We start from the raw sequence: 19161 nt of genomic DNA on the forward strand, positions 1-19161 counted from the left end.
TAAGATCTGATAATGTTGGAGTCTTGACAAGTAACAGACTGATTTGGAGGAAAATTGTAGATAGGAAGTTAGTAATGATGTAATTTTTTCATGTAGTACTGTCATATCCTGTACATCCCTTGAGGGTACATGGCAGGAATTTGATGATGATGATGATGATAGGTAGAGATGTCCTGCTAATGCCTCTGCCTGGTATCTCTACTTGGGCCTGGCTCCCACTGAAGAGACCTCAATAAAGGTCGAAACTAGTCTGGGTAGTGGCCCTTCCCTTAATGCATAATATTAGACATATCTGCAAGGAGATGTGTTTTGCATTATAGGAGATACTGAGTTAGGAGTGTTGGTAGCTTGCTCCACCTTTGCAACGAGTTGCCCTGGTGTTGTACCACCTTAACCCAGTCCTGGAGATACTTTCAGGCACAAACTTTGTTTGATCACACTTGGATAAAGGATTAAACTAATTTTATTATATATTAAACAAAGAACAGAGTGCGTACAATACATTCATAGAGCGTGGATGATATCACTTGTTGTTATTTAGGAACGTTCTATAGTTGGCACTATAATTCAGTTCTGGTGAGTTGAAGGATCTGATAAGGGTCTTCCAGATCACGGGCAAGATTAGTCCTTGGTTCCTGTTAAGGTTTTGTATACAGCGGGCAAACTGTTTTGGCCTCCTTAAAAATTCGGGAGCGGAAGTCCTCCTCCTCCATGTAAGGAATTGTGCTTCTATCCTACTCTATGGTATGGTTCGTTCTTGCGAAATGAAAAGCTAACCCCGATTTTTCTTCTCTGTTATTATTGACGTCACCTATGTGTTCTTTTTGCCTAATTTCAAGGCTCCTTGAAGTTTGGCCGATGTAATTCAAGCCGCACGAGCATGGTATGTTATAAACTCCAGCATATTTGCAGAAAGGATGGCTATCTTTTGGAGATCCTAAGAATTGTCTAATCGTTTCTGTGGGTTTAAAGGCCACTCTTATTTTATGTGGTCTAAGGAGTCTAGCAATCTTATTGGAAACTGTTCCCTAAGTACAGAATAACGATGGTAGAAATATAACGCACATCATCTTGTTGTCTTTGTCGGGGTTCAGAGAAAAGTATCTTGTGGACGAGTCTTCGAGGAAATCCATTCATGGTAAGGTTGGTGGATATCAGGGATAGTTCTTCCTGGAGATCTTGTTGATCTGTTGTAAGGAGAGAGGCACGGTTCTTCAACATGTGTACAATACTAAGTTTCTGAGAAATGTGGTGTGAGGAAGTGAAATGTAAATAACGTCCTGTATTGGTAGGTTTGCGGTAAACTGAGAGGTTGATACCACCATTCGGAAGCTTCTTAATTAAAGTGTCCAGAAATGATAACTGGCTATCTTCTTCAAGTTCTAGAGTGAATTTGACAACAAAGTGAATTATTTTTAACATTAATACAACCATATTATTAAGTTTAGGTTGATTTTTTTAATTTTGGTGCTAATTATTAAAGAAAATCTTTCAAATATGTATTTTTTGTAGTGAAGCATAGTAGATTTTTCCATTTGATTCTGTGCAAGTTATCCAATACATGGTCAGAAAGGCCTGATTGTTCCTATTCCTACTTACAGCAACATGTATTTTATATGTTCTAGGCAGATGTGAGCAGATCTCCCAGTTTGACTATCATATAAGTTGCAGAAGTAAAGAACTTTATAGACACCTGGAACAAAGAGAGGAGGTCGATGATTCTTGGGAGAGAATGAGGATGGCCAGCTTCAAATAAGGTTAGAATGAAGTGTAGAGATTGTATTTTTTTTAGAGTTATTCTGGCTATTTTCACTGAGGTGCTCAGGATATAAGGAATAAATGACAGCATTGTCAGCATGGTGAAAGGGATGTCAGGAACAATTAATTCATTGATCTTTTAGGCATTGTAGCCATTGGACAGGAAAGTCTGGGGAATAAATGAGGTCAGCCTTGGAAGAACATAGTTTGGAGGCTCTATTAACAAGGGTTTTCTTATAACATCATATTGTTGAAAGGGAGGAGGAGGATGGAAAAGTTTGTGTATGTATCTAAATAGAAATAAATAAATGGTAGCAGTCGACCATTCTCGACAGTTCACGATGTTTTAAGTAAAAGAAAAACAAAGACAAAGCAGGGTTGAGAAATACGCAACTGAAAATATAACAATGTCAAACAGACCTTTTTTTAAAGAAAGATCTGATTTATGTAATCTAGTTACATTTTATAATAAGAGTACAGGGCTGGATGAAAGCACTTCATTTCAAGTACTGTGATATTTCTGGATTTTGCAGAGACACTTAATGAACTGTCATGTCATAGAGTGATATATAATCATCCTAATCAATTTCCCAGTATGTACCCTCAATGGGTGTACAGGCTACTATAATAATGCTACATGATTAAATTAACGTTACTAATCTCCTATCAACAATTTTCCTCCAAATTAGTCTATTATTTGTCAACACTCCAATAATGGAGTGTTGATAAATTTACAAATTGAGTGATTGAGATTGGATCGAAACGTGGGATACAGAAAGGAAACAAACTAGCAGAACTACTATCACTAGGAATATGGAATGTACGGACACTTTGGATGTCAGGAAAACTAGAACTACTTCGTGAGGAAATGAAGAGATATCGGTGTGATATACTAGAAATGGTGGAGATGCGATGGACATCATCAGAAGAGATAAGTGGATGTGAAGTCATATGGTCAGGGCATAACACCAAGCACAAAACAGGAGTTGACTTCCTTCTTAACAAAATAGCTAGAGGCACTGTTGGGCTACAAACTAATCAGTGAATGAATCATAGTAGCAAGATTTCAAGCAAAACCATTTAATATATCAATAGTCCAGATATATGCACCCACATCTGATAGCACAGATGAGGATATTGACTTATTTTACAAAGATCTGATAGAGACAATACCAAAGCAAAATGTACTAATTATTGAAGGAGATTAAAATGCCAAAGTCGGAATAGATAATGATGGTTTCGAAAGTGTCGTAGGAAAATATGGTATCAGAGAAAGAAATAAACGAGATGAAAAAATGTTAGAATTTGATGTGGAACACAAGATGATAATCTGTAACACAAGATTCCAACAAAAGGACTGTAGAAAATGGACGTGGTGATCAAATGATGGGAAAAACCAAGAACATGATCGATATGATTACGATTAAAAGAAGATAGATAACATCAGTACAGTATTGTCAAACTTTTCAAGGAGAGGATATAGACCCGGATCATAGTTTAGTGATGGCAAACATTAAGTTGAAATTTTTAAAAATATATAAACCCCATAATCAGAAACGAAGAGATACAGCAAGAATAAATGAAGCAGAAATAGGAAGAAGGTACAGAACAGTGTTAGAAGAGAAACTTAAAAGTGCGGACAAAGAAAAAAATTTGAATCTATGAGTGAAAGGAGTAATGAAGGCGATAGAAGATGAGGTTGAAGAAGCAGTACCAGAAGAAGAGAAGATCAAGAAGGTGTGGATTAGACAAGAAACACTGAAGTTAGTACAGGAGAAAAAAGAAGGGATACATCTGAACAAACAGAGGAACAATATAGAAGAAATAATGAGGTGAAAAAAGCAGTCAGAATGGATAAGATGGAATGGTAGAATCCCAATGCAATAATATAGAACAGCACTAAGGAGAGCATAAAACTAGGGAGGTGTGCAAAATTATTAAAACCATTAATAGAAGGTGGCAACCAAAACAGACCACAATTAAAGATAAAAAAAGGCAATGTATTGATGAGTAATGATAAAATTGTACAGCGGTGAAGAAGATACTGCAGTGAGTTATATGAAGGAAAACTAGATTTAGATAACGTTGGGAAACTGACTGAAGAATTGAAGCAGATATCAACACCAAGTAACGAGTATGATATGGACATTTTAAGAGGAGAGGTAAAAAAAGCAATATGATGGCTAAAACACAACATGAATCCTGGTAATGATAACATCACTGGAGAAATTATTAAATATGGTGGCGAAAGTATGGTTACAGAAATGCACCAACTATGTAATATGATATGGAAAGAAGGGAAAGTGTCAGAAGAGGGGCGAAATCGATATTAGTGACATTATACAAGAAAGGAAATAAATAAGCTAAAATGTAAAAATTATAGAACAATTGCCTTGACAAGTCATCTTGATAAGATGATGATATTGAAAGAAAGATTGAGAACATAATTGGAAGCATACCTTACAGACGAGCAAGCAGGATTTAGGAAAGATAGAATTACAATTCAACAAATGTTGACAATGCAGTTAATAGCAGAGAAGGCTAGGAGAAAAAAACATAAACATATAATCTTGCTTTGTTGATTTTCAGAAAGCATTTGCAGTATCGACCAGAAAGTGACATTAACAGTGTTAGAATCCTATAGAATTGACAGAAAACTAATAGCTATATTAAAATATGTTTATAAGAATGCAGTTACAGCAGTAAGAATAGGTGATGATTTGGGGAAATGGTTTAAAACAAGCAGAGGGGGGACCCAATATCACCAAGCATTTTCATCACACATTTAGAAAGAGCAATGGATAAAATGAAGGAAGATGCAAAAGGAATATCAGTGCATGGGATTAGGATTAACAATTTGAGATTTGCAGATGACATTGTTATTATGGAAGAAGAAGAAAGAGAACTACAAAAAACATTGAAACTGTTAAGTGAGGAAGAGAAAGGATTTGGACTTGTTATGAACTTGGTAAAAATAAACATATTCGATGAGATGAACATGAAACAAAAGATACAGTGAATGTATAGAAAATGTACAACAATTCACATATTTAGAAGTAAATGACATATGATTTGGACTGTAAAAAAGAAATAAAGATCAGGATTGCAAAGGGAAGAACAAATCTGAAGGCTATGGATACTATCTGAAAAAGTAAAGTGATCAGCCTGCAAACAAAACTAAGAGTACTGGAAACATGCATCTTTAGTGATATACTGTATGGATCTGAAACGTGGGTAATAAATAAGGAATCAAGAAAAAGAATTTTGGCATTTGAAATAACTTGTTATAGGAAAATTCTAAGAATAAGGTGGGTACAGAAAGTCACAAATGAAGAGCTCTGTCAGAAGATACAACCAAAGGAGAATCTAATGCAGATTATAAAACGGAAGCTGCAATTATTTGGACACATCTGCAGATTGAGTGAGGATCAGAAGATAAAAACATTCATGTTTGATATTACGGATGGTGTAAACAAAAGAGGTAGACCATACAGAGAATGGATAGATGACATAAAGGACTGGTGTGGAATGGGTGTACAGAAACTGCGATACTGTGCACTGGACAAAGAAAGGTGGAAGATAGTGAAGGAGACATTGGACACCAATGGGCAGTGAGCCCATGGTTCGTGATGATGACTCCACTAATGTCATGTCTAACATTTCAGTCTTCCAGGGCACTTATGCCAGCCTAGTTGGCCAAGTGGTTAGCATTTCTGTTTTTCAGAAAGAAGAGGCTGCAGGTTTGAATCCAGCCATGGGCATGGATATTTGTGATTGTCCTACTAACTCTGTGTGCATAGAGCATCTGCAACATTAGCATTTCTTCTAGCAGGAGGCATTACTCCCAAATTTGGCATCCCTGGATGAATATGGTCACTTTATGGAAGTGACCATATAGTATCCAGAGATGCCAAATGTGACTAAACTAAACACTTCTGACTGAAAATCAATTTCCCCCTAGAGCTTGGTCTTCCTCTAGGTCTTATTCCTGCCATCATGGCATCAAACACCTGTTTTGCTAACTTTCCTCTAACATTTAATGGAGCCATGCCACCCTTAGATTACCTCTGCACAAACATTCTTGAATGCTAACAATGTCAAGTTCCTTGCTAATATTTCCTTTTTAATATGATTCTGCCATTGATGCCATCGGTTCACTCCTCTAATATTTCTCAGAACCCTCATATCTGTGGTTCTAACACCAACTCTCAGATCCATAACTTAAAACTGGTTTGAACACTGTCTTGTATCCTGTAAGTTTAATGTTTCAGCTAATTTCACTCTTATATATTTATCCATGTGGCTCCTCAATCACACCAGTCTTGCTTATTCTGTCTATTTACATATTTAATTTGCCATATTCATTAAAAACTGTGCCCAAATAGCTGAAATATTTTACTTATTCTATATAGAATATAGATAAAGTTTTCTATGTTACTATCTATTTTCATAATTTTGGTCTTTTTATTGCTGATTTCATGCCAAATTAGTTATTATTATTTGACAAATCCAGGGAGTCCAAGGCTCATTGAGGGAGAGCACCTACTCTACAACTCTCTGTCTCCACCACTGAACACCTCATCCATCAACCACATCCGCTACACCAGTGGTCGCCAAAGTGGTCGACATAACATTGTTAGGGGTCGATTCGGGCTCAGGGGTCAATAGAAAAATATAAGACATCAATCTACGGGTAATATTTAATTTGGTTAACTTGGATTACTTCCATCCAGAATGACAACGCAATTAAGAGAGAATCGTGGGAACAGTGACATGAATAGGACCTGTAAGATGGAGCAAGGTCATGAAAATAGTTACAGAAGCCAATCAAGTAGGCCAAAATAACATATTTGCCAATAAACGGATGTTGGTGGTTCCCGCCGGGCAACGAAGCACACCCTTCACATTGACAATGTTAGTAAATTGTATACTAAGTTAATAAAAGTCTTATTTTCATATATATAAGGAAGATTGTATTATTGTTATTTTGTTATCTAAATTAAATTTTATATTTTATATATTATTTATCCCTCCTATCAAATATGTAATGTTAAGAAGGACGTCAAAAACCAAAACATATCCCTTTGACGTTAAGCCAGTATAATAATATATACTATATTATACATACAATAAACACTAACTATAAAATAAACAATCTAAAAATTCACATAAGCGTCTTTTTTGCTTGTCCTATTATAATTATGTAATAGTAAAATAGAAGGGGTCGATAAAAAGTCAAGAAACTCTTGAAGGGGTCGACGGTCAAAGAAGTTTAGCAACCCCTGCTCTACACCAACACCATCTACTGTCCACCATCACCACTAATATTTTCACAGACAATCACAAACATCCATGCCCAGGGTGGGATTCGAACCTGCAGCCTTTTGGCTGGAGAGTGGAGACTTGCATTGGATATGTTTAAGAATACATCATAATCTGCATAGAGCAAAGAGCTAAGTATAATATCTCCAATTCTAATACCAGATTTAATGCTACTTTCTTTCATAATGTGATCCACATAGATGATGAATGAGTGGAAATAGTAAACACTCTTATCTTACATCTTATTTTATATTTTAGATTTCATCTTCCTGTATTTCCTTCAATTCTAACCATTGACAAATATAGACTATGTACTGCTCTGTATAATGTTCTATTAACCCCATATAACTGTAGCATTTTGAAAATATTTTCTCTAAGCTCCCTTTTTGCCCTTTCTAGATCTACAAAAAACTTAAGTATAAATCCTTGTTATAGTCACACAGTTCTCAACAAATAGTTTCTCAACTATTTGTCATGAAGCAAAAATCTGATCTTGAACATCCTCTATTTGGTGGTCGCAGCTTTAATGCAGATTGTTCTTTTCCAAATTTCTTTTCCACAATTTTCCTCATCTCTTCTCATGTATGTTTACATAAATCTTACCGTGAACATTTAGTTGAGAAATTTCTCTGTAATTCTCACATACCGCTTAATTTCCCTTTTTAAAGATGGAACTATGAGAGCTCTTCTCTGATCATTCGGAATGTGATCTTCAGACCAGACTTTCAGTATTATGCAACATAGCACTATTACATCACTTCACTTCTTATTTCATTTAACAGCCTTTCAAAATAATCACTCCAGACATCTAAATTATTCTTATCTTCAGTTTTCATGTCACCTTTATCATCCTTGAGTCCTTTTACATTACTCTATATATAGGAAGAAAAATCGGACATCCCATAAAGGTATGTCCAGTTTTTCTTCCTATATATTTTTCATATATCTGTCCATATAAAACATCAGTTATGCCCAAAAATTTGAGTAAAAAGTCGATGACATTATAAAAAAAGGGGTACTCCTAAACAAAATAGGCTAAATAGACATAAAAATAATAGTAGCTAAACAAGTCATGAAACTTTTGTTTAGCTACTTTTACCATAACTCAGCTCTCTTACATTTTTCTCTGTATTCTGTTAGGACATCTGCAGACTTATTTGCAAAGGGCTTTCAGTATGTGTTCTTCTTTTCCAGGACTCCTGCTTTAACTTATTGTGTCCAACAAGGTGTTCTTATTTTTCTATCTTTGCAAACAAGTTCACCACAATCAATGCCTTCTGGATTAATCAATCAATCATTTTATTCCAGTGTCTGTCAGTGAAATTCCAAAGTCAGGTGGTTGTTTTTTTTTTTAACTGTTATTTTTTTCTTGAATAATGTTTGTATAGTTGAGTTTGCAGTTTACTTGTAAAAGCTGCTCACCTTGAATACTTTTTAAAACTTTCTTATATATTGTCCTTTTCAGTGCAATATTTATTTTTATCCTACTTAAAACTAAGTGATGATCACTTCCAATTTCAAATCCTCTGAATACAATACCAAACCAGCATGAAGATATCGCTGTCAATAATAACAATCAATAAGGCTCTTCTTATTTCTTGTGTCTTCTTTCCATGTGAACTTTTTCACGTTTATATTGGAACATGCTGTTAGTAATCACTAGTCCATATCTTCAAGAGAAATCCAGAAGATTGGTATATAAGTAGGATAAAAATAAATATTGCAACATAGCACTCATTACTGATTGAACAGAAGAATAGTTTTCTAACAGAGATTAACAGCATTGTATGCAGTTGAGCTGTATCTCTCAGGAAGAGAATTAGTAATGAAGCCCCACACGGTTCTGTACTTGGACCAATGCTGTTAGTCTGAATGCTAATGATAATGTGAGTGGTGTGCATTGGAATATTGAAGTCTTTGTAGCTAAATTAGAAAGAATGATTGTTCTGAAGTGCCTGTGCTCCTTGAACCAAGATCACAATAATCTGAAAAGACTGGATATGTGTTTAAAAGCATGGGTATGTCAGTTAGAGTGATAAATGCAAGGTTTTGCATATTGGAAACTCTTCATCTTCTCTACCTTCTACAGTCCATCACTGTCAATGATGCACTATAGAACATAGAGGAGATGAAAAGATCTCGGTTCAAGGAACATTTCATTTCCATTACGATGAGACTAAGATAAGTGAATGTAATGAATGAGGTTTGTTTAAGATTTTGGGAACACTATTAGAAATAAATAAATTTAGAATAGTAGAAAGAAACCAATACTTGTGGTACAAACCTTTTAGCTCTAGTAAAGAGAGAAGTCTGTGTAATAACAGCCTATTGAATGAAGAGAAGCTATCCACTTGGCCACATACATCTGCATGATTAGATATCCAGACTACTATGCATAGATTTTGTTGAAGCATTTCTCAGAGATGAGCTACTCTTCAAGAAATTCAGAGGTGGGGAAGCAAAGACAACAGCAGATCTGCAGAATTTGCAGGGCTTATAAAGAGAAAGAGGTGATATGACCGAGAAGTATTAAGCTCGCTACTGGCCGTGGTGGATGAAATAGTGAGACCAAATTGCACTTCTTATCCATGTTATTCAATAGGTGTTACAGAATTATCCAGATTTTGATGGACGTCTATAGACGTCATGGCCGACTGGGGTGTTAATTGTTAACAGAAGCTTACCCAATGATACTTTTCAAAAGTTGAGGAAGGAGAAGGGAGAGAAATAAGCAACCATCCATGAAAGCTGTTTGTGTCAACCTCACGCATGAAAAGTCACAAAACCTAGACCAAAATAGTTAATGTGGACAAGCAATTAGGGAGAAAGAAGAAATCTGCTAATGAGTACTTTAAGAGCTGGAGGTTGTATTCATTATGGAGAAGATTGTTCAAAAGAAAATAGGTAGAAGGTGGAATGAAAGAAGAGAACAGGAACTTGGTGTAATAAGTTTGAAGTTAAACCATATGGATGGTATACGGAGAAATGGTAGTAGCCAGTTCAGAGGAGCAGTGTCCATAGAAACACCTAAAAGAGAAAAAAAAATGAAGTTTGTGACTGTCTTTAGATGAGAGATGAATTTCATTGCCTGGTGTGAAACCACATCCTGCTTAGTGGAGGCCTGAAGTGTCTTAAAAAATTCCATGTTTCATCTCTACAGCACAGCTTCCAGACTATGTAAAAAATAAATAAAAATACAAAAAATTATACACATTAATAAAAAATATAGAATAAAAAATCGTTAGCTCACTCACAGTGCTAATGTACTATAGGCTTACAACCTTTTATGAGTGGGAACCACTCATCAAAAAAAAAAATTAAAATTAAGAGAATATTTTGGAATTATTCCAGAATAAAAATTCTGGAATATTTTGGCAATCTATTTAAGATTACCAAAAGGTGGCAATCTTAAATAGATTGCCACCTTTTGCAAAGAATCAGATAACCAAGAGAGGTTTTCTGGCATGATATCCCAACTGTGAGAACAGTATTTTAGGTTATTTAAGTTATTTAAGGGTGGACAGATTTGGATTTATAAAGTACTAAAACTTTGGACAAAAAGTAGTGTTTGAACAAACAGTGAATAAAATTTGAATGCTGAAGAGGCTATGAATGCAATGAGCTTTTGCCAGGATGGGACAGACAAAAATCAGCCCAAGAGAAACGGATTGTGACTAAAGATTGGAATATTATCAAAAGTAAAAGGGAGAGAAGTAAGATCTTTTTGCCATGAAATAAGATAGGACTGACTATTAAATTATTTCAGGAATTTACAACATATACTGGAATGTTAATTAAAAGCAACTTTAATAAATACTTCCTATATTTTGGCAATGTCACATCGCCATCTTCATGTGAACATCAAACTATGGCACTGCATGCAGGCACTACAAATAGCAAATGAGGCAGAAGAGAGAAAACTAACATTGTTCATAGAGTCCTAAAGGTGCTCCCTAGTGGGCTATATTGGGTTGTCTTGGCTGTTGGGCTGAAGTTCTCAAGATGCAAGCTTCCCAAATTTAGGGCAGTGTCATGCACCCAAATTTGTTGAGGTTTGGAAAGTTTTTTAGAGCTGAGGCTGATTCCATGAACAATCTTTCATATTTAAATTTGCTGTGGTGTAATAACGTGGCTTTCTTCCAACGTATTCTGTGGCGGGTATCCAGAGCATGCTCTGCAAGCCCAGAGTGGCTGTACTGGTAAAACCAGATGTAGTCTTTGTGTTCCGATATCCTGACATTTGCTATTCTGCCTGTTTGGCCAAAATAGGACAGTTTACAGCTGCAAGGGTAGGGGAAGTGGCTGGTCTTTGGTGGAGTGGATAAGGGATGCCAATTTCTTATATTCTTATATAAGGATATAAGAAATTGTTCATGGAATCAGCCTCAGCTCTAAAAAACTTTCCAAACCTCAACAAATTTGGGTGCACGAGACTGCCCCAAATTTGGGAAGCTTGCATCTTGAGAACTACAGCCCAACAGCCAAAACAACCCAATATAGCCTGCTAGGGGCACCTTTAGGACTCTAGGAACAAAGTTAGTTTTCTCTCTTCTGCTCTTTGTAGTGCCTGCATGCACGTCATAGTTATATATTCCCATGAAGATGGCGATATGACATGACAAAATATAGGAAATGTTTATTAATTAATATTTCAGTATACGTTGTAAATTCCTGAAATAATTTAATAGTCGTGTGTTACTAATGTATAAGCCTATTTACAAGAAGACATGACTGAGTTATGGTACTGAAATTCATTAAATCTTCACACTCAGTTGAGAATGACGTTTAACACATTAGTTATGGAATATCTTGAAGTTTCAATCATTAGAGTATGATAAGGTTATTGTCTATGGATAGGATCTGAGACTTATAAAAAATAAATAAATAAATCAGCTAAAGCCATTTTATTCCCATATATAGGGAGTACACGAGGCCATTTTTAGCCCTATCTAACTTTTGGAGACTGAGGCAGTTCAATCTCCACTGGTATCCAATCAGAGATAGCTGGCCCAAGGCTATCACTAATTAAGCGGCACGCAGTGAAGAGAGACGGCTCAACAAGTGCCATCATCTCGTGGTCCCTAACCCTAATACTCATATTTAATGTCTGAAATAATGTAGGCTCTACGGTGGATTTTCTTGAGTTTACGGGGCGAAAAAACCAAGTTTCTGGGAGAAAAAAACCCGCTTGCCCATGCCAGAGATCGACTAACTCGAGAACCGGTTGAAAAAGGGCTAAGAAAAATATCTTCTAGTCACCAACTAAATTCAAAACCAAGAAGCCTTCCTTCGTGTGGTTAAGACCCATGGTGTGCAAATGCCACATCCACTGAGCTATGAGTGAATATACAGTCCTTGGTCCCCTGACACAGAGAAATCAGATGAAACACACCGTTATTTATTTATTTCGTATCCAAACACAAGTAGTACAGTAGTAAGTAAGTGGTACAACATGATTTACAACAAATTAGGATACATTACAATGAGATTAGCTTAGATTTGGTAGGTGAATTATACAGGGAATAATAATTAAATATGAAAAAAAGGAAACTATACATAACTTATATACAATAAACATGGTCAGATGTTCCTCCAGTATCTTGCACAATCAACTGCTCTTTCTGTGCAGGATATAAGGTCCTCTTTTGCACAAGACAATGGAAGAAAGGGACAAGAAAGAAGGTGTTCCATGGACTGGGTTGTCCCACACACAATTGTCTGAGCCAGTGAGGTAGCCCCATTTGATGAGGTTTTGTTTGCAGCGTCCTGTCGTACGGAGTCTGTTTAGGCTTTTCCAAGTATTCCAGTCCAAGTGGGCACCACGTGGAAGATGTTCAGCTGTTGGAATTCCAGTATTATTTTCAGGATATAGTGCAAGCCATTGTTGAAGTCTTGTCTCTGGGAGGTTTTTAGGTAGTTCAACAGTTGTCAGGAAGCTATGCTCCAAAATTTTCAATGGTTAAAAAATATATATAAAAAGGTAGTGTAAATGAGAGAGGAGGCATAAATTATCAGCATAAATCTGGTAACTGCTGCTTACTCAAAAGGCAAGTAATGAATGCCACTGTGCCAGTTAAATGGCTTCCTTTTATTTTGGAAATGACATTAAAGATAATTTTCAATATTTTAAAAAGTACATATATAAAGGCAGAATACCTTGTACATGAAATTTGAGAAGTATCCCAAACATCTTGCTTTTTAATTTCTTCAGCAAATTCTTCTGATTTTCAGTCCGTATGAAAATATCACTATGTGCTTTTCTATATAGAAAAAGTTCACAGAGTTGGGTTAATAGGCCATTAAAACTTTCAGTGCACTCCATCTCAAAATGAAAATGAACCTATTGGAAAGAATATGAATGCACAGTGAATATATTGCATAATACTAATTAATATCAAGATTACAACAAATTAAAACAAATTTAAGATGGCAGTAGCTTACAGTTTTATTTCAGATTATGAAGAAATGTTTAAACAATAAGTATTCTACTGATTGCTAAGCCGAGGCTAGTGTATTGTTATTATCTGACTTTTGCGACTGATGCTAACTGACTGTAGTCAGTCAGTATCAGCATGTTGGATAGATGAGCTGGACATGAAAGATGTAGACACTGCATGGAAACTCACAAGGCAGTATCAGACAAAAGCAACGTATAACTGCATACCAAGAGTTAAGCAAGTAAATAGAGTAAGAGTGAAATGGATGAACAGTGAAATGAAGCAAACTGTGCTGGAAAAGAAAATTCTATGGAGAAGGTACAAAACAGTTGGTGGTGATTGGATCCATGAAGAGTATAAAGTGAAAGCTAGAAAGGTGACGAGCACGGTAAAGAAAGAAAAGATGCAGTATGAGTGGAGACTGGCTAGTGAGGCCGAGGTTAACTCAAGAGAATTTTTCCGCTTTGTAGTAAGCAAGAAAAAGAATAATTATGGCAGGTCGACATTAGTGGATAGTTGTGACAGCAGAATAACAGTTGCAAAGGATATAGTGGAGTTATTGAATGAGCACTTTACCAGCATATATCATACTGCTGTAAATGATGCAGTGCAATAAATAGATGGGAAGCAAGTGTTAGGAGAATTTGAAGTGAAAGAATCAGGTGTGTCCAGTGTTGGTTGGATTAGATGTTAATAAGGTTGTGGGAATGGATGATATATCACATGCATTCTTAAGTAATGTGCTCCACAGTTGGCTATACCCTTGACCTGGTTATTTAATGAAAGTCTTGCAGTGGGTAGCGTTCCTAAGGAGTGGAAAGAAGGCAAAACAGTACTACTCCACAAGCATGGTTCTAGGACAGAAGTCTCCAACTATAGACCAGTCTGTCTAACTGCAGTTGTGGTCAAGGTATTGGAGAGACAGGTTAGGAATAGAATAATACAGGATTGGGTTAATGGACATAGCATTCTTTATGATGGTCAGCATAGATTTGTAAAGGGCAGGTACTGTTTTAGCAATTTACTTGCATTTTATGATAAGGTAACAAGTATGTTAGATAAGGGAGAATCATATACAATCTCTGAATGATACCAGCAGGTGGTGTATGATGGAGCTGTGCCTCAAAAAAAGGAGAGTAACCAGTGGTGTACCCCAGGATTCTGTTCTTGGGCCACTGCTGTTTAACTTATATGTAAACAATATATCATGCAGACTGACTGGGGATCTTCAGTTGTTTGCTGATTATGCAAAATTGGGAAGAAATATAAGTAGCACACTGCTGATGTTAATTCCCTTCAGAAAGATTTGAATAGACTTTTTACTTGACAAAGGAGTGGGGGTTGTAGCTTCAATATCAATAAGTGCAAGGTGTTGCATTTTGGAGTGCAGAAATATAAGGCTGTGTACTATATCAATGGTGCTGTACTGCAGGAAGTGGATGAGATTAGAGATTTGGGAGTGATGGTTGAGAAAAGACTGACGTTTAGACGGCATATTGCTAATACTGCAAAGGTTGCACATCATAGTGCTACTATGATAAGAAGTACTCTAACATGTAGGAATAAGAAAGTGGTTGTGCCACTGTATAAAGCACTGGTCAGACTACACTTTGACTGTTGTGCTCAAATCAGGTCGCCTGGTTTTCAGTGTAATGTGAAGACATTGGAGAGAGTCCAGAGGCAAGTGACTAAGACAATATCAGGACTTTGGACTGCTGGCTATGGCGAGAGATTGAAAAAATATGGATTGCAGAGTTTGGTGGATAAGAGGAAAGGAGATGATATCATAGAAGCATTTAAGTCAGTGAGAGGATTTTATCAGATTAATCCAGATGAGATGATAAAAAGAGTAGAAGGTGAGGGGGAAAATAACAGAGATCATCCTTGTAAGTTATGTAAGAGTGTGAGGAGTTGATTTTTATATGGAAAGCTATCAGTGAATGGAATGCATTCCAGAATGTGTTGTTAATGCAAGGAGTGTTAAGGATTTTAAGATTCGGTATGATAAATATGTTGTCAGTTGAATGACCCTCCCACGATGAGTCTGTCATCTCCATGGACGGTGCAATAATGATAATAATAATAAGGTCCATTAGTTGTAATAAAAGGTTTTCAGGAAAAATAACTTCTTGGATTTCATATGTCCATATGAAACTGCAAACTATGTTTTAGATGAGAAGGGCTTATAAAGATTTCAAACATCCTAAATACAATTTCAACCTGGGTCTCTGAAATCAAAGATGAAATGTTGCCACATCCTTACAACTGCACTATGAAGTTCCCAAATAAGAAGAATACAAAACCCTTGAGGTGGATTTATCACAAATGCATATTTCAATACAATCTCAACTAAGATTACTGTAATCTTGATTTCTGTGCTTTTTAATGACAAATTCTGTAGTAATTCCGTTTTTAACGCTTTCATCCATTATTAATCACAGACACTCTACTCTGATAGCATGTGGAAATATGTACATTCATTGCGTTAGGCCACGTGAAGCAAGGCTAGTATAGCTTCAATTCTAGTGTAGATCATCAGTATAACCATACAGATGTTCTACAAAATTTTGTTTGTATAAATTAACATAAACTTAAATATCCTCTTTCAAATTAACATTTTCGGTTGTTTGTACATTTATATTGTGGAAATGCCCGAATAAATGGTTGTTTTTATGTGTATATACTTATGCATTGTTTACATGTAGCGTTAACATTTTATGAAGTGTAGTCAGATTTGCTTGTAGTTTACTGTATCCAAGATTAACAGTATAGTTTAATGTTTAGCTATGTTTAAAATGCATAAGTTAAAAAGACTTACTTAGTTGAACTGACTGATGTATTACTGCTTTCAAGCTAAGCGCCGTGAAGACAACGCGTAATAACGAAGGTTCCCCCACTTCATAATTGAAGCGGAACCGGAAGTTTTAACGAAAGCTAGGTGCATACAAAAGTGAAGAGAACACAGTAACTAATCTAAGAGCCACGAGGCTATTTTTCCGGCGGCGTAAATTAAGTTCAGGGGATGATAATATATCCCTCATAATTTTAAAGCCGGATACGAAACTCGGAGATCGAAATCTAAGAGTTTCATGCCGAAGAACTAGCGGCGAGATCAAGCGTAAGCCATCTCCGTGTTTCGTATCCAGCTTTAAAATAATGCGTGATTTATTATCCCCTTAACTTAATTTACGCCGCCTGAAAAATAGCCTCTTGTCTCTTTATCGTAGTATTAATAATATATGGGTATACCGGTCTGGCAATTCGTTACTAGGGGTATTTATGTAAGTTCGGTTCACTTAAGCCTTGGTATTCCAGGTCTATCTACTCACTGATAAGACCTCAATAAAGGTCGAAACCGGTCTGGGTAGTGACCTCTCCTCATGATGTAAAACAGTAATACATCTCCTAGGAGCTGCGTTCTACATCATGAGAAAATATTAAGGATAGTGACGGATCTTGCTCCACCTTTGACACGAGTTGCCATAGTGTTGTACTACCCAAGTGACGACTTACGCTTGGACTCGCCGATAGTTCTTCAGCATGAAACTCTTAGATTTCGATCTCCGAGTTTCATATCCGGCTTTAAAATAATGAGGGATTTATTATCCCCTTAACTTAACAGTAACTAATTGTTGTTGTCGAGTCCTTAGAAGACTTACTAGATACGACCATGAGATTATATTCTGTAGAGCAGCAGCAATTGCTGGACAAGAATAGATATGGGCAGGTGTTCGACTCCTGGACAGTTCTTGCATATTTTATATAGGGATCCCAGATACATTGGAAAAAAATACGGGACATTTATGACTGAGGGTGAAAGTTTAGTATGCGCATCCATCACATATGGCAGTCTTACAAAATGATTCTAAATTTCCAAGTGTGTGCGTGGTAAGGTTTACTATGCGCACACACTTTACTAAGTATAAGTAAACAAATAGTAAATTAAATTGTTAGGCTGCATATTTTCATTAAGACACTTTAAGTTGCCTTCAAATGGTTTTTCACTTACTATTATAGATACAAAATGGATTGTTAATACAGTAATGCTCTTCTCACCTGACAATATTCTTATTAATCAATCAGTCTTGCTCATCTTGCAATACTTTTCTGAAGAATGAATTTCACTTAACAATTGTTTGTTTTTAAAAGCTACACAATCCTCACTGAAGAATGATTTTACAATAAGCATTGATTTTACAGTTTTTACAGACAATTGTTTTTCTCATCAGTCTACACTGCGTTCATGTGAGAAAATAATCTTCCGATACACGCATTTGTTCCAGAGATACACATAACGAACTCCACTACTTTCTTTAAATTTGATAGTTCTCCTTCAACATTTTTAAGAGATCCACCCAGACTTCATCTAAATGTTTGGATTTCAACATGTCCTTCACTTCACTATCCTCTTTGGACTTCAGAGCTGATTTCACTATCATTACTTCATCAAACAAATCAGATTCAACGATGTTTGATATGGCAGCGGCCTGATTAATAGCTTGGACTGTTTGAAGAACATTTTCCCAACATAATGCTGTTCTCAGTTTCACCCAAGACATACTGTCTAATTTCAGCATATACTGTGACCATTCTTTTATATATGACACACATGTGTTGTAGAAATCAATTTTATGAGATTGGAATGCATTTTCACTAATCAATCCTTCCTCTTGCAACTCACGAAGTAGCTTCTTTTCGGTGATGGTTGTCATATTTTCATCTCTTCTCATTTCAGTTTTCCAACCAGTGACTGTATAATTGACTGTGCTTCAACGAAAGATACTTTCTCCTTCTATGCTCCTGATAGTAGTATGGAACATTACACATTGCAATTTCAGAAAAGTAGAAAACAACTTCGACACTGGGTTCTGTAAAAATCTTCAACATTGTCGGAGATTTATCTATTGAAAGAAAATAGGCTTTAAGTCCTTCATACATTTCATTCAACCTTTTGATAGCTGGATGCAACGACAGCCACCTTGTCTTCGAGTGTCCTAAAACTCTTTTATATTCATTGTCCACAAATTAAAAAAATTCTTTTAGGGACTGGATTCTTACAGAGTATATATAAAAGAGTTGAAATATTTTAGCTATAACAGCCTCAATGTCTCTACAAGTAATGGATCAGCTGCAGTTTGCACAGCATTGTTTAAAATATGAGCTGAGTAACCAACTCCAATCAATCCGGGACCAAACCTAGTTCTCAATTTGTGGTACACGTTGTTTCTTTCCTTTCTTGAGCATCCACCGAAGTTAGTATTAGTATTGTCTTCTAACAAGGCTATTACTTTATCTTTCATCTTCCAAGATTTTAACAAATCCCATATGTAAGCAGTAAGTTGTTCTGCACTTTCACTAAGAAGGTCTGTAAATTCTAGAATCATGGTTTTAACATCTTTTTCTGGAACGAAATATCGAACTATCAATGGCACTAATTTGGAAGCACCATGGTTTGAAGCGTCAACCAGGATAGATATATATAATTTGCTTTCTCCATTTCCAGTTTGAACTGTTTGACTGCAAATGGAGCCAAAACATTTACAATTAACGCTTGTGTTTTTGTTTGCCCACACGTAAATTTTCTGTCATATAACTTACGTATTATTTTAGATGTACTCTCTCTCATTGCCTTCAATATTTACAT

At 36.0% G+C, this 19161-nt stretch overlaps 1 protein-coding gene across 2 annotated transcripts in view; it reads right to left on the reverse strand.

The window, feature by feature from the left end:
- Nucleotides 1–16626, reverse strand: part of LOC150106226 (gamma-tubulin complex component 6-like) — a 909633-nt gene extending 893007 nt beyond the window's left edge. For both annotated transcript variants that reach the window (XM_090392253.1, XM_090392252.1), the window contains exons 1-2: nt 16336–16626; nt 13237–13420 (exon numbers count right to left, since the gene is read on the reverse strand). In XM_090392253.1, coding sequence (XP_090248379.1) covers nt 13237–13402 — 166 coding nt within the window. In that variant the 5' untranslated portion in view covers nt 13403–13420; nt 16336–16626. The remainder of the gene's footprint in view (nt 1–13236; nt 13421–16335) is intronic.
- Nucleotides 16627–19161: the final 2535 nt, after the last annotated feature.

The sequence above is a fragment of the Typopeltis vanoorti genome, chromosome 5 (assembly GCF_054136105.1).
Source record: "Typopeltis vanoorti isolate ZY-2024b chromosome 5, IOZ_Tvanoo_1.0, whole genome shotgun sequence".
NCBI classification, from domain to species: Eukaryota; Metazoa; Arthropoda; class Arachnida; order Uropygi; family Thelyphonidae; genus Typopeltis; species Typopeltis vanoorti.